This window comes from Pleurodeles waltl, chromosome 4_1, assembly GCF_031143425.1.
Source record: "Pleurodeles waltl isolate 20211129_DDA chromosome 4_1, aPleWal1.hap1.20221129, whole genome shotgun sequence".
Classification (NCBI taxonomy): domain Eukaryota; kingdom Metazoa; phylum Chordata; class Amphibia; order Caudata; family Salamandridae; genus Pleurodeles; species Pleurodeles waltl.
The window spans coordinates 871,270,925-871,287,339 of NC_090442.1; the positions used below are offsets into that span (position 1 = coordinate 871,270,925).

Sequence of the window (16,415 nt, forward strand, 5' to 3'; positions counted from 1 at the left end):
CTCCTCTTGGACTATTAAATTTCATAAAAATATCATGTATTTTAATAAATTAGTATTGTTTCTTTCATGTGGTTTGGCTTATTTGGATGTTTGGTACTGTTAAATGCTTTACACTAAGTTCCTTTGTGCAAGCCTTGCTGCTCAAAGCAATAAATACCCAGGGTTGTTCAAACGAGCCTGACTGGACCCAAGACACGATAAGCATGCACATCCATACCATATAATACACCCAAATTCTTGCAGGCCTGTTAAGCGCCATGGACACAAAAGCTGCAAAAAGCCCAAAACTGCTGAGCCAAGCTGACCTATTCCAACTGCATTTCCTTGGACCCTGCTGGTGGCTTCTGAGAGATTGAGCCCTAATCCCCAAATGGTGCCCAAAAGATCCTGGAAATTTGGCTGGTCTCACAATGCACACTTTCCTCCTTCAAAATTTTAACAGTGGGCACTTAAAAACGTTTTCTTAACTTTTCTCCAAAAGAACCAGAGGCTACTCTGGAACGCTGATGTCGAACTGCTGGTCATACTTAACCTGCTGGTTTGCCCCAAAGAATCCTAGCTTCAAGGAAAGTTTCTAAGTCCGAACATAGATGACTTCACCGGAACCAGCACCAAACAGCACTTTGATGATAACAGTGCCTCCCCGGGGCCAAGCTTCGTACTTCAGCGTTGAGAGCCACGAACTTCCTACAGGAGCTGAGGTTCCTACCAAGGATCAATGCTTCAGCCGTCTGCTGTCAACAAGCCCCTCTTCAGATCCAGCCTGATCCACTGATGAGGACTTTTCACCAGAAAAATTACTAAGTCTGAAGATAAACTTTCCACCAGGATGAACCTGGCCTGTGTCCAATACATGCTCCATCCATGGTCAGCCTTAAGTTTTGACTTTGACCTAGTCTAGCGCGTCCAATACCTGAGATTGGAACTTTGTTCTTTTTTGCAATAGAATTATTTAAATATTCAAAAACTAATACATCACTGGTGCCTTACATCCGATTTTTATCATTTTGATGTCTAATTGCACATAACATTGACTCCATTTTTGTAAATTGGAGTGGGATCGTTATGTTTTGTCTTCTACTTTTTAACTGGTACTGATAAATGCTTTATACATTTCTCCTCGGTTAAGCCTGCTGTGCTAAAGCTCTGAAGATTTGAGCTCAGGTTTAAGTTATTGAGACCTACTTGGACCAAGTAAGGAACAGTGCCATTATTACTTGAAGAGAACTACCATCTACTTCAACTAATAACCTAGTTTCTCACAGTCACCTAATGTTTGATCACACCTCCATCCCATGTCACCCATCTAATAATTTCCCAACTGTAACATGAACATTGGACTAGATTGGTACCTAAAAATAGGCAACTTTTCATCACTAGTAACTTATGTAAGTCCATTAAAGGTTACCAGCATGGACTTAATGGTAAGTAAGCATTAGGGAGTGTTGTGTCCTTTTTATTGTAAAAGACCCCCAAATCAGGTTGGGCTTTTGGAGAGAAACGGTCTAATCATAATCTCAGTGGTTGTTCATTGTTATCCTTGAAAAGATAAATCAATTGCGATATATGGTATGCCAGGGAGTATAAATACATGTCGTTCCATTGTGTCTGCTGGCAGTCTGGTTTTTCTGCCAATCCATATGAAATCTTTAAGGTGTTTATGTGTAGAACAAATTTTGGAATCTAGGGTGGTAGCATTCCCAAAGCATAAGTAAACCAAAAGGCCATCACCATTTTCACCACTTGTACTTTGCCCCAGTGCCCAGTTACAGTGAGGACTACCAACGGCTTGATTACAGGTATAGATGGTATTTAGTTCACCTGATAAATAACAATACCACAGAGTACGATATTTATCTGGTGAGATTAAAAGCACCTTTTATGAATTATTTTAATAAAATGTGGAATTTGGTGTTTAAAGCACCAACATCCGCATGTTACAGTAAATACTGTACACATTTTTCCTGTTAAATTTAACAAAGCTTGAGGAATTTAACACATCCGATAATTATCAGATGTGTTAAATACCTTTTACCCTAATTCTGACCTGTGCATAAACAGGGGTTTACATACTGGTCAGAATATAACGAGTAACTCATAATCAGGCCCTTAGTCATTATTAGTTTTGACCAGTAAGGGCTGAATATCATCATATAGTATGTTTTCCAGGCATCTGTTAAGGAAAATACCCACATACTTTAACTCTGAGGCTTTCCGTGTGAACCCATAGTCATTTGCCACTTGTCTGATTGACTATTTAGTGATACGGAGTGCTTCACTTTAGCTACAATTAGTTCCATATCCTCAGACTATAGAGCAGGCGTTAATCAGAGACATAAGATTTGGTATCGTCAGGATCACCGAGCGTCAGCAGGATGGTGTCAGCATATAATATTGATTTAGTATGTCTTACTGGGGCCTCTGTTACTCATATTAGGTCACATTGTCTAATAGCTGCTTCTAACAGTTCTAAAGGCAATAGAAACCTGAGCGAAAACAGAAAGCACCCTTTTCTTGTTTCTCAGTGGATCAGGAGGTTTCGGGACATATGTCCCCCACGGTCTATTTGTACAGTCGGGTTTGTATATAGCCATTTTATTTCTGCCAAGAACTTTGGGCCCATCCCTGCTCTTTTAAGTGTACAGAATAAATATCCCCATTCAACTCTGTCAAACGCTTTTTTAGTGTCTGGTAGCAGCAGTACCTAGTCATTCTCACCTGCCATGACACATTGGTGAAGAATCGTATGTGGTTTTGTGATGGGTGGCCAGGTACAAAACCCACCTGAAACTCCTGAACAAAGCTCGACAGGACTTTTCTCATCCAGTTTGCCAACACTGTGGCTAATATTTTCATGTCCACACTGATCAGACATATAGAGTGTTAGCTGGCGTACTGGGTTGTCTTCAGTACTAGACTAATTATCTGTATACACAATTGAGAGTTAAAGGGACAACCCTAGCAAGACATCCGACAAACTACATATATAACACCTGCAGTGCTAGGAGTTAGGTGGAGTCTGGAGTGGATAGGTCACTGATGATGAAACATGCCACATCATAAGTGGGTGAGGTGACATAGCGAAATATCTTAGGACACCTGTAAACTAACTAAAGGTGTCTAACAATAGATCCACCTACTAACTCCTTGCACGACAGGTGTTACATATTAGACTAATTGTCACCTTATTGTAGTAAGCTTTTAATCTGCCCATTTCTTCAGCTTCTTTATAGAGTGTGCATAGCGGCAGGCCATAGTCAATTTATTACTTTTATAGAACAAGCAGGGAAACCCGTCATATCTAGGGCCTTTGTTATATGGCAAGCCCAGGATAACTTCGGAGATCTCTTCTTCAGTTATTTTACCTTTCGATAATCATCTGCCCTCATGAAAAAGGGTGAGGAGGCTCACTCCTTCCAGGAATGCCAAATCATCATGAGTATTCTTAGGACTCTCAGAGAGGTACAGCTCTCTGAAAACATGACCTTATGTGTCCACCATTTCTACTGGATATATCATTAAAGAGCCCTTATAGTCCCTGAAGGCGGCTATGGCTAGACAACCCTCGTGCAGCCGTAACTCTGCTGCTAACAGTCAGTCCTTTTCTCCCTGTTCTTGGTGTTGCCAATTCAAACGCATTAAGTTGTACTCCGACTGAAATAAATTGGCGGTTCAAGCCGACTTTTGCCTTTTCAATTTGTAATTAAGGCGCTCTTAACATATTGTGTTGTCTGGCTTTGATATCCAATTCTAGCAGTCATTGGTCCCTGTGAGATTTTCTTTTTTTTTCAGGGCAGAACTATGAACAGTACACCCCCCAATGGTGGCCTTCCAGGCTCTCCACAGTACTTAAGGCAATGAGACCGAGACTGAGTTCTTGTTCACATCCAGGTATGTGCGCAAGTGGTCTGTCAGCTTCTATTTTTCCATAGCCAGTTTGTATGTTGACATATTTATCCTCCATCTTTTGGAGGAGGGACAGTATCCCATCTTAAGTTCTAATATCACAGGTGCATGGTCGGATATCCCTCCTGATCATGCAGCCCCTTAACACTGAAACTGTAGAACAATTGAAGAGGAAATAATCTCTTCCTGAACTTGTCCTGTGGACTCAGAACATAAAAGTATGCCAACCTTCCGGAGTATCCTCTAAAGGGACACTGACTGGCAAGCATGCAAAGGCCCAAGGAATGTTCTGTAGCACAGCTCTCCTGAAAATGTCCCAGAGCTGAATCGGCCTTCTGCTAAATAGGTGAGATTTATCAAAAGGTGTATCCATAAGTGACACCTGGGCATCCTCAGAAAACCCCTTAGCTCTCATCCGAGTGTGACAATGCAGCACCACAGTGATGCTGAAAGCCTAACTAAAGCAATCAGAAGTATATAGCCTAGAACTAATGACACATGTGCCTGTAACATGACCATTCTGAACGGGTTGAGCCAGGGAGTCCCACAAGGTATTGCTGGCATGATCTTGCTGACCATGTCCCAGAGGCTATGAGCATATAAGCAAAGTAGGCAACTGACATTGCTGGGCCTCAAGACTAGGATGAGAACACCTGTTTCTCAAATGCCTTAATGCTCTTTGACTTTTTGTCCATTGGAATGGGGGGTGCTTTCTGGGAGGAGTACAAAAAGACCAACTGCCAACTACATCCAGTCATGTGACCCAGAAACAGGCTGCAGGCACCAAATGGTTAGAACAAGAGAATGCCAACTTTCTAAACATGGCATTTTCAGAATTGTAACCAAACATGAATTTCCTACCTGCTCACAATCAAAGGTTATCAGTTAATAAATGTAATAAGGTAAGCCAGTGTTATCCTATTAGGGAGGGAGGCCTCGCAGTGAGGATCACTAGCAGAATATCGGAAATATTAATATTGTGTGGACATAATATTGTTTTAAGAATATCAAGGACCAAAATATCCCGAAGGTAGGTGCAAGTAGGTAAGTATAAATTTACTGTTCACATCTACGTGCCTTGAAAATATATATCGTCATGGTATATATATGTAGAGTTATATATAGTAAAACTTTGATTACCTATAGAAACTTATCTTCCCAATATTTTTGTCCGACATTTTCTTGACACATTATTTTGTTATTTTGTCCCGCGACATTTCTGTTTCCGATATTCTGTCTAAATACCTCACAGTCATGAAAAATGAATTTGTAAGTTTTTAACTACCAGGAAATGCATAACATAACATAACATGTCTAACTTTTCGATTGCAATGAACCCAGCCCTCTGGGCTATCTAGAGCCTACTTTAGGGGTGACTTATATATAATAAAAAAGGGAGTTTAAGGCTTGGCAAGGGGCTTATTCTTCCAAGTAGAATTGGCAGTTTAAAAGCTACCAACAGGCTTAAGTGTCAGATCTGGGACAGATTCTAGGGGCTACTTAAGTGGTTGGCACAATAAGTGCTGTAGGCCCACCAGTAGCATTTAATTTACCAGTGTCGGGTGTATGGTTTACCACTTTACTAGGGCTATATATGCAAATGAAATGTGGCAATCATGTGTAAGCCAAATTTACGATTTTTTAAGTAGTGACCACAAGCTCTTTCACGCTGGTTAGCAGGAGTAAAGTGCACAGAGTCCTAAGGCCTACACACACACAGATTCAGAAAATAGCAGAGTTGAAGGCAAAACGTTTGAGGGAAGACTACCCTAAGGCTGACAGGTCTAACAGATTCCACCCAAGTTTCAAAGAAGATAGCGAAAGATCTGCAGTGGTGGCTGCTCGACCACAGTTGGACCAGTGGTAGACCCTTCTCCCTTCCACACCCAGATCTGATGGTGACTCATGTGTTTCTGCCGGGTTGGGGAGGTCATCTGAGGGAGTAGTGATCAGAGGTCTCTGTTCTGTCATGGAAACCTCGCTCTATATAAATTTGAAGTATTTGCAAGCCATTTACCTGGAGGCTTTTCTGCTGTCTATCAATGGAAGCCTGGTAAAGCTTCTCACAAACAACACTACAGCCATGTGATATTTCAACAAGAATGGCGGAGTGGGTCCTGTGCCAAATGACCCTGTGCCTCTGGAGTTAGCTTGGGCATCTGGGCATATCCTGGATCGTGAACCACTCGATGCGATGCCTAAATGCCAGGGTGTATGAGCTCAGCCAGCTGCACTTTGCAGATCCTAAGTGGCCTCTGCATCCAAAATAACACCTTCCCCTGGTGCCAGCATTCAACAGTGTGTGTGTGTGTGTGTGGGTTGAGAATGTGCAGTGTCAAAATATTCTCAAGCTGGAGTTCCTGGAAAAACTCTTGCTAGGAGATGTATTCCAGCTAGAGTGGAGCACTGAACTCATTTATACCTACCCCCCTCTGTCTGTTTTTCTCTGAGTTCTGAAGAAGATCAGGAAGGACCGAGCCCCAAGTCATCCTATTGGTTCCAGATTGGACCAGGAGAGTGTGGTACCCATGACTTCTGTGCATGACCCTCTATCCCACGCTCAGTTTGCTACTCCGGAACAATCTTCTGTCACAGCAGCAGGGCAGAGTTCTACACCCGAGGCCACATAATCTATACCTCTGTGCTTGAGCATTGAATAGTGGGAGTTGACTACGTATAAATTACGATGTTAGGTTGTGGGTGTTATTCTTGGTGACAGTCATCCATCCACAAAGTTCATTTAGCTGGGCTTTGTGACAAATGTGTGGCCTTGTATGGACTCCACAAAACAGACCTTTTACAAGACAAACTGTTGGTTGTTTTATTGTGTGTTTTGTTCCTGGCCAAGCAAGGCCTTGCAGTGGTGACAATTAAGGGTAAGACCATTGGGTGGACAGCCAGCTTTTTGTGGGGTTCTCGGGATGAAGAAAGAAAAGGCTGGGCAGAAAAGGACTGCTGCTGTAGATAGTTGTTTGTATTAACATCTGCCACACATGGGCCAATAAGCAGTCCCCAGTAGGTCTGAAAGCCCATTCCACCAGGGTTGTGGCTGCCACCACTGTGTTGGCATGCAGAGTACCTTTCCTTGATATCTGTCAGGCCACCACAGGAGCTTCTGTGCACACATTCACAAGTCATTACTGTCTTGACAAATAGACCCAATGGTAAGGGTATTTCTCTCATTCAGTCCTGCGAAGGTTTCTGGTCTGCGCCCACTCCTTAGTCCCATCTCTAGGAGGTACTGCTTTGGTATCTATTCTAAAGGTGAGTTTGCTTTCAGAAGTATCCATCAGAAGAACTAGCTACTTACCTTTGGTAACTCTCTTTCTGGTGGTTTGTCTGTCTAACTGCAGATTCTTCACTCCCTCCCCTCCTCCTCATTCTGTGTAGTGTTCCCTTGTTACCATCTAAAAAGTTTCCAAATTAGAGATCTGCATAATAGTCCTGACGTTGTTTTGTGCTCCATTCTGAGGGTGCAGAAAGAATCAACCAAGAAAATGTCAGTGCACAGGGGTGGCACTTTTATGTGGCTCGGCTCCGTCACTTTTGAGGCACAGCAAAGTCTATGCAGAGCTGCACAGCACCACCTGCGGGGTGCAGGAGCACTGCTTTGAAAATTGCAGACCAACTCTGGCACCTGAGGAATCTTCTGGAGGGGAGGAATCTGCAGTTAGAGTGTTCACCAGAAAGAACGTTGACAAAGGTAAGTAACTTATGCGCAAAATCAAATAGTATTCCTGCCCTGGAGCACCCACTTCCGTCACTACATTTACTAACATAAAAATCTTTGTGTGAGTAAATATTTACACATTCAAAACCAACATTTGCTTGTGAAAAGAACCAGGTATGTAACACTTTGACTCAGCACCTTGCAGAGATTATCTGTGCGTAATTGGCCTGCTGTTGTTGTATAACATGGTATATACTCTCAATGTTGGTAAATAATAAAATTGAGATATAGTGCAGTGAAGTGATTTGCTGAAGGTTACACTCTATGGTATGGGCAAATGAAAAATGTTCGACTGGGTGATTTGCATGATACTCATTTGGCAACGTAAGTACTGGACAACAGGTATAATCTGGACTTATTTATATTAATATTTTGCAAGGTTGAATACGTACTTTACAATACATGAGCCAGAGCAATGCACAAAATGCTTCATCTGAAACTAAAGTAAGAAAGATAGGAAGGAATAAGAAGCCGATTGATGCACCCAGAACTGTGGTATAATGAGAAGTCTTGCATAATTAAAGAGCTAGCATTTTCAGAGTCCTCTTGTGATCAGAAAGTTGTCCTAAACAGAAACCATACATAAATAGAACTTCTGCAGACACATAGATTACAAATATTCAAAGATTTGACGTCTATTAAGCACCGTATATTGAGAGTCTTGTATATGTTGATATGTGGCCTAATCAGAGCCTTGCTTGAATCTAAATCATGCAATAATATCAACTGGCATTAGTAAAGCTATTACAAAATGACAATACAACCATATTTTGTCAAATAACTACCTGACACCAAATGGTACAAGTCAAGTCGATCTTTTAAATGTCGTGACCCACAGACAAGTAGATATTTTATAAAGTTCAACATTCCTTATGTAAATCTATGAAAGATACCCCTATGCCGGAGAGCAGTAGTTACAGATACGTAACTTGTTTCTTACAAAGGACTTAGAATGTCTTATGCATGTGACTGTATAGTGGAATCCCTTCTGGAGAATAAAGTGTTTGTTACATACTCTTAGCAGTAGTTCCCTAGTCTAATGCCCACCCTCCATTTCGTCTCAAGGTGATCAGTCCTATTCCAACATGTTACTGTAATTCATCATTTGTCAGCTAAGGCCTTTTGCAGAATTCCTGAAGTGAACCGGAATCTTATCATATAAAAAAAGTCTTAAAGCAAAAGCAACCTTTTGTGCACATGTGACTCCATAAGAGATTCTCACAGGGTATAACTATTCTTTTGAGTAGGTAAGCAACATTTATTGTCCTTGATTGGCATTTAATATTGAGATATTTTTGAAAGTACTCATTGAGATTAATACTGTATAATGTGCAATTTTGGGTTTTGGCTTGCAGTTTGACTCATCTTGCGCCTTTGTCTGCCTTTCTGTCTTTGGAAAAGTTGGATATAAGCAACAACTGCTTGTCAGGTATGTTTTTGAAGGTTGAATCAATTACTAGATTAATTATGTCAATGTCAGTTGTGGATAAGCAATTTTCATTGTTTTCATCTTGCTTGTTTCTTTTCCCTGAAAAGAAGTGTAAGTTATGTGTATTTCCCTCATCATTGTGATATCAATTTATGACTTGCTGTGCGGCAGCAGGAAAAGAGTGTAGTTAAGTTGGCTTGTGGATATTGCTAGAAATGCTTATTTCTAATAAATACTTCTAGCAGCAGATTCCTCAACTTTTGAATATTCTCCAGGTGTCAGACTGGATCCTTACATTTATCAGCAGTACCTCTGCACACCTTGCAGCTGTGCACTAAGACCATTCCACTCATGAAATAACGTGAGGGTCCTATATAGGTGGCACTCCAGCACTCTGATGTCAGTTCCTTTCTTTCTGTGCCTCCAGACCTGGATCCGGAGCATGCTCTTGTCTCTCTGAGACAATGTAGCTTGATATTCCAAAATTTTGATACAGTATGCAAGCGATGTTCTTTTTATTGGGGTGGCGACCATCTTGGAAGTGCCAGAGTATACAGAGAGTTTGCAGGCTAGTGGTTGTGGTCACATAACCACAGGGGCATTTCATAAGAGTGGCAATGAGCAGAGTCCAGTTTGGTGAGTTGGAAAGCACCCGGCTGGTTGCTCTGCTATTGTAAGGGGAATCTTTTTGGGGACATTATTTTTATATTTTATGGTTTGTTTGTTTTAACTGCATTTTGGCCCACAGCCATCTGCATTTCTCTGCACCTAAGTAGGCCTTTCAGAGCCCGGTTACTTTTTATTGGGGCGGTTGCTATCTTGGGAGTGCCACAGCATACAGGATTCTACACCCTAGTTGTTGTGGTCACATGACCACAGGGGCATTTCATAAAAGCCTCTGGCGCGCCAAAGGTTCACCTAAGCTAAGCCCGTCTACACGCATCCGCGCCAGGACGTCACCAGGGATGCTGCCGGTGTTTCCAAAGGTAACATGTGCTCCATGCTTTCTAGGCAACAGATTCTTGAGTTACGTCTTATAAGGACCCAGGGGGACTGTGAAAATGTACATGGAGAGTTTTTGGTGTCCTGCATGTCACCGGCAAAATGTGAGGGTTGAGTACAGGAGAGGGGCTCAACAATAGCACTAGATACAGATATTCCAAGAGCATGTGTGGAAACACAAATTTGAAATGTGCCTTGCTTAATGTTCATTCCATGCCTAAACACAGCATGGGATTAATGATTTTATAGAGCACAACAGCTTGGACTGTCTCTTTGGGACTGAAACTTGGGCGAAGGAAGACTCAGGCCCTGACTTGGTGACCCCAGTTCCTGAAGGATATGCATTTATCAGGATAGATAGAGAAGAGCATTGGGGTGGACTGGTGATTGTATTTCGTCTAGAGTTAGGGTGCACTCTGGAAGCAAGGGGCATACTAGCCAGAGAGGGCTGTCAGGTGGATTCCATTAGATTGTAGAAGAAGCATGTGCGTCTTCAGTCTGGACTATTGGTGTATCACCCAGCAGATTGCAAAGCTCAATACAAGGTGGCGCAGGCTCCCTTTCAATTGGAGGGGGGTTCTCAGATTCCTTGAGGGTAGCTGTGAGTCGAACCATGCCTGTTGATTGTCTGATAGATAATGACCTAGAGGGTTTCCCTTGCTGGGAGGTGGAACGCAGGTCACACTTGGAGAGGGTGGGTCTGCCTGAGTGGGCATGTCTGACCAGCCAGGTTATGGCAGCTAGTAAGGTGATAATGAAGACTTTGGAGCGTGAAAGAGTGGCCCAGGTGCCTGCCAGCGCTCAGTTCCTTGAACACTGGCACCAAATATTAGACCCAGATATTACTAATAATAACTAATAATAATTTTATATGTTTGGGGGATATTAATTTGCATATCGAAGCAGAGAACGAGAAAGAAATAAAGGTCTTCCTGGATTTAATGAATAGCTTTGGCTTTTCTCAAAGAATTGAAGCAGCCAGCATATTGCGGGTCATACGCTAGGTGGTATGGTGATGCAGTGAGGGTTCGGAGATGTGTCCCACTTAGTTGGTCTGATCATTTTGCGGTAATACTTTATCTCTCTGTAAATACTGTGAAAGCGCCAGTAGCCAGTGGTACGACTAGAAGATGGGGCAGCATTTCAAGCAATGAGTTAGACCATCTGTTAGCCGAAACTCTTTGTAGGCTGGAAGATATGAAGACCTCTCCTGCATCTAGTTTTAATAATTGGGTTCAGGTCATACTTGATGATCTAGCACCCATTAGGGTAACAAAGAAGGGGTGAAGCAAAAGCTCCGCCCAAAGATTCACAGAAGAATTGAAAAAACTCCAAAGACATTTTCTAAGGCAAGAGCGGAGGTGGAGACTAGACCCCAGTTTGGAGGGAAAATTTAAACATAAAGATCTGTTGAAAAGATAGAAGATTGCCATTAAGGAAGCAAAGAGTCCCTTTTTCTCTCAGTAAATCAAGCCAGCAATAAATATAACCCATGAACTGTTTAAGACAGCTAAGGAGTTAACATCTCCTCCATCCCAACAGATTTTGAAGAACTCACAGAAGTTCTGTGATAAAGTAGCCATATATGTTAGGGATATATTCCTTAATATGTTTTCAGGTTTTCCAGATACAAAAGATCCCCAAAGTGATGAGATACTAAAGGAAATGCTTAATGAGCAATCTAATAGAAACACACTAGATAGTTTATGGCCTCTTACACAAGAGAGGATTGTCTCCCATGCAGACAAGATTAGGTTCTCATGAGGATCCCTGCCCAGTAAGAGTGTTGCAGGTGGCTCCTGTGGTAGAAAAAATCTATGAGCAGGTGATGGTCACAGGTGAATACCCTCACAGTTGGAAAGAAGCTATTATTTGCCCACTCAAGAAAAAGCAGAGTGGAGATGCAAATAATTTGAAGAATCTGACCCATCTCCTTATTACCAGCCCAAAATACCCCAAAATACTAGAGAAACATATTAATGAAGACCTAGACCACTTTCTTGGTAAGAATGACCTCCTAGATCCTTCACAGCACGGTTTTAGAAACAACCATAGTACGGAGTCCACTTAATAATCAGCCTCTGATTATATCCAGTGTCAGGTGGATCAGGGTGGTGCACTTATTCTTGTAGTGCTAGCCTTCGAAAGCATTTCTTCATCTTTATTGGTGAGAAGTCTGCAGCAAACAGGACTGATGGGCGGGGCTCTGCAACTGCTTGAATCCTTCCTTAGGAATATGACAAGTATAGTTAGGTGCAGAGATTTCAGAGCCTGTCCATTTCAGTGGCCTTGTGGGGTGCCGCAAGGCTCATCTCTTTGTCTGACTCTGTTTAACCTGTATGTTACTCCGCTGCCATGGCTGTTAAAGGCATGGGGCTTTCAGTTGGCATCCTTTGCAGATGACACACAGATTATTGAGCCAGTTGGTAAGAACTGGACTGAGGTGGTCTTGAGATTTAACTGTTGTATGGTGGAATTTTGTAGCTGGATGATGCAAAATTGACTCAAGATGAATGGTGATAAAACAGAGATTCTGTTTTTTTTAGTCCAGTAGCTCTATTTGGAGTCGTAGTTGGTGGCTGGAGTCTTGTGGTCCTCTACCTATTCCTGTGAAGAAAGCAAAGAACTCAGGAATGTTTTTTGATTATGAACTGACCTTTGAGCATCAGGTCAGCAAGACAGTGAGTACCTGTCATTGGATACCCAAAATGCTGAGAGAGATTTTCCAGTTCATTCCAGGGGAGCTCAGGGCTCCTGTAGTTCTGGCGCTTATCAACTTGCGCCTGGATTATTGTAATGCCCTATATTTAAATGCAGCTAAACATTCCCTCAGTAAGCGTCAATTGATTCAAAATTGGGTGGTGCGCTTAGTTCTAGGGCTACCGAAGAGCTACTCAGTAAGGGAGGGCCTGAGGACCTTTCACTGGCTTCTGGTGAGGAGACAGATCCACTTCAAAGCATTATGCCTGATGCACAGGGCACTGCATCAGTCTGGCTCTGCACACCTGAGGTCCTTCTTAACCTGGTATGCCCCAGTAGACCATTGAGATCGGCAGGTAATAATAAGGTAAATGTCCCCATATTTAGGAAGGCCAGATCAGGGAAAGAGCCTTCTCAGTGGCAGCGGCCAGGATCTGGAATGTGCTACCGGTTGACATCAGAAGGACAGACTCATTTATGGGATTTCGCAGGGCAGTTAAAACCTGGTTATTCAGGACTGATTATGATGTTCTAGGTTATGTACGGTTCTGCCATGCTGGTGTCTTTCAATGCACCTAGCCCTTAGATACCCATTGGGATTAATGTGCTGTACAAATGCAAAAAAATACAAAAAAGCAAATACCCCCGAAAGTAACAGGTTTCAAGCTCTGTAGCAGTTGTTGAAAACAAATGTCTGACGGATCCTCATCTGATGTGCCTGTGGTGTTTGGGATTGAGCCATGACTTGAAGACCTACGGACATTGTGCGTTGATGAACCTGAAGACCACCAGGCAACATGAGGCAAAACTTTGTCACCAAGCATAAGAAAACTTAGTGCTGGGACAGCTCCAAGTCTTGTTGTGCGTTGAAGGTTCAATCCCGGTCTCTGTCTCATTCTCATAGACTATGGAGCCGCTCCAGAGGCTGGTCTTTGTCACGGGCCAACTCTTCAGGTAATCAGAAACAAAAGAAGTTGAAGTAGAGTTCTGCTCCATGCGCACTCTGAGCAAGCGCATGGGTTGCATCAAGAGTCTCGATCATGCTCTCGAAGTCGGCTGACTTAAGAGTCTGTTCCCCAACTGGTTCCCACACAATCCAGATTCCCTGGGCCTTCAGCCATGCCCTCCCAGATCTAAGAGTTAATCACAGCTATGTCCTGGCTCTTCGGTTCCTTACCAACTCCCTGTTGTGCACCTGTGGATCCCAAGGAAACAAGAGGCTTTCCACTTGGAATACTGTCAGCGGGTTTGTCCTTGGTGCCAGACGGTCCCTCTGAGCCCATATTTTCTCCAGCTTCTGTTCCAATGCCACTCCCAGCACCCAAAAACCATGCTGGGCCTGGGAACCTTGATGCCAATGCTGACGTCGCTGCCTAATGAAGTGACGCTTATTGTCTTCTCCAATGCTGAGTCGATGCTGGTCCAACTTTGTGGCCAAATACATTGGAGGCACCTATTTCTGCTCTTGACTTAGCATGTGCAGGCAACATTATTTGCATTCCCTTTTTAGTACAGACTTAATAACGATTGTGACCTGGGTGATGAGTTCTCTCAGCTCCTTCAGGATGACAGCTGGTATGAGGACTTGCAGGAGGCAGATGGGCTAGACACCTCCCCAGAGAAAGCTCTTGTCTCTCCTCCTGGGCCAACCACAGAAGAATCTGCATCCTATGCCATGGTCATACTCAGCGCGGCTGAAGTCCTTAATCTTCAGCCCCCACCCTGGAGGTAAAAACTGATGTTCTGACCTAGGTCTTCCAGCCAGACCAGACTTCTTCTGAGCCCCTCCTGCCTTTTTGAGACTCTGATGGACACCCTTCCGGAAACTTGACCCATGCCCTGCTTTCGCCTGCCAGTTAACAGACAGATCACCAGACTCCAACTCCCTGCTCCAGACGACCCAGCTTTCCTGTCCTAGCACCCTTGTCTAAAGTCTTGTGGTGCAGGCTTCCCTAGCCGTTCCAACCGGAACACTTTTCCCGCCACTCCCACCAATGGGGAATCAAAGCAAATGGTGACTTTCAGTAAGTGCCTCTTTTTATACAATAGCTTATCCCTATATTTTATTAATGCTTCCTGCTTGTTGGGCCGTTATAATCACCCCCCTTGGGATTGGGTGGCACAAGTGCTCCCTGGTGTGCCAGAAGTTCTTCCCCCTGTACTGCCTCAGGTGATTAAAGATGGTTGTAATTTGAGTAGGTTCACAATTCATTGTGGCTTGGATACCATTGATTCCATTGGGTGTGCAGTTGGCCCCAGTGTTGCGTTCCGCTGCCATGTGTGGCTATGCTTAACTGGTTTCTCTGGTGATGTCCAGTCCTCCTGGATGGACATGCCCTTTGATGGAACTTGCATGTCTGGGGAAAGTTCTGACTCCACCCTCGAAAGTTTCAAAGTGAGTAGGGACACCACTTACTCACTGGGTCTTTCTACCCGCGTCTCCAACTGCACATGTTCCAAGGCTCCTTTTGTGGCTTTCACAGAGGTATCCTTTAACACCAGCCTCAAGGGACCCAGCTGTTTCCCCAGGAGAGCAGAAGTGCCCACTGACCCCGCAGCCAAAGTCAGCATTATTCTCAGCAGACCACCCACCCTATTCCCTGCAGTCCTAGCTGCCAAAACCTCATTAGTGTACCTTAAAGGGTCTCAGACAGTGGGTGAGCGCAGAAACCACTGATTCTCTCCAGGGTGGTGAGTTATCACATTGGATAGGTGGGTCCTACTAACTGTTGGCAAAGGCTATGTTTACCCTTTCTCTCCAGCGCACTATCCACCCAGTAACTGACAGGAAACCACCTCTCCATTCTGCATCAGAAAGTGCTGTTGAAAGGGTGCCAGGAGGAAGGGGTGGTTGTTATTCCCGCTACTTTCTGGTGCCCAACAAATACTTAAATCTTTGCCCTATTCTCGAACTGCGCCCACTGAACACCTTCCTCCGGAAGGAGGGATTCAAGATGCTCACTCTGGCCCAAGTCTGGTTTGCCCTCGACCCTGGAGACTGGATCGTGGCGTTGGACTTTCAGGACGCCTATTTCCAAATACCCATCCTGCCAGCCCATCAGCGCTACCTGTGGTTTGTGATGGGACATGAGCATTTTCAGTTTGCTTTGCTCTCCTTTGGTTTCACGAGTGCCCATTGGATGTTCACAAAAGTGGTGGTGGTGGCGGAAACATACCTTGGGAGATTAGGGGTGCCAATCTTCCCATACCTTGACGACTGAAAGGTAGTCATCAACCACTTCCAGACTATGGTGAACTTCCTGTCATCTTTAGGGTTAACTATCAATGTGCCAAAGCCACACCTTAATCTTTTTCAGACACTTAATTTCCTTGGAGCCATTCTGGACAAGGTTCAATTAAGGCCTTTTCACCAGGAGAAAAAGCCCAGTACATCTGGGCTGTGATCCCAATCTTTAAGTCTTGGTCTTGGATTTTAATGAGGTCATCTATGAGCCTGCCTGGACTGATGGCCACCTGCATCCTGCTGGTTGAGCACACCAGATGGGATATGTTGGCTCTGCAGTGGGATAGGAGGGTCCTGTGGGCCCACATCAAATGGGCCTCTCCACCCAGATTTCAGAGGAAACTGCAAAAGACCTGCAGTGATGGTCGCTGGTCTGTGATTGGGTCAGCAGACGACTCTTCTCC

At 43.7% G+C, this 16,415-nt stretch overlaps 1 protein-coding gene across 2 annotated transcripts in view; it reads left to right on the plus strand.

Moving 5' to 3' along the window:
• The window catches only part of LRRIQ1 (leucine rich repeats and IQ motif containing 1), a 1,566,481-nt gene that overhangs the window by 455,357 nt on the left and 1,094,709 nt on the right, over positions 1–16,415 (plus strand). For both annotated transcript variants that reach the window (XM_069229624.1, XM_069229625.1), the window contains one exon: positions 8,992–9,065. In XM_069229624.1, the coding sequence (XP_069085725.1) occupies positions 8,992–9,065 (74 nt within the window). The remainder of the gene's footprint in view (positions 1–8,991; positions 9,066–16,415) is intronic.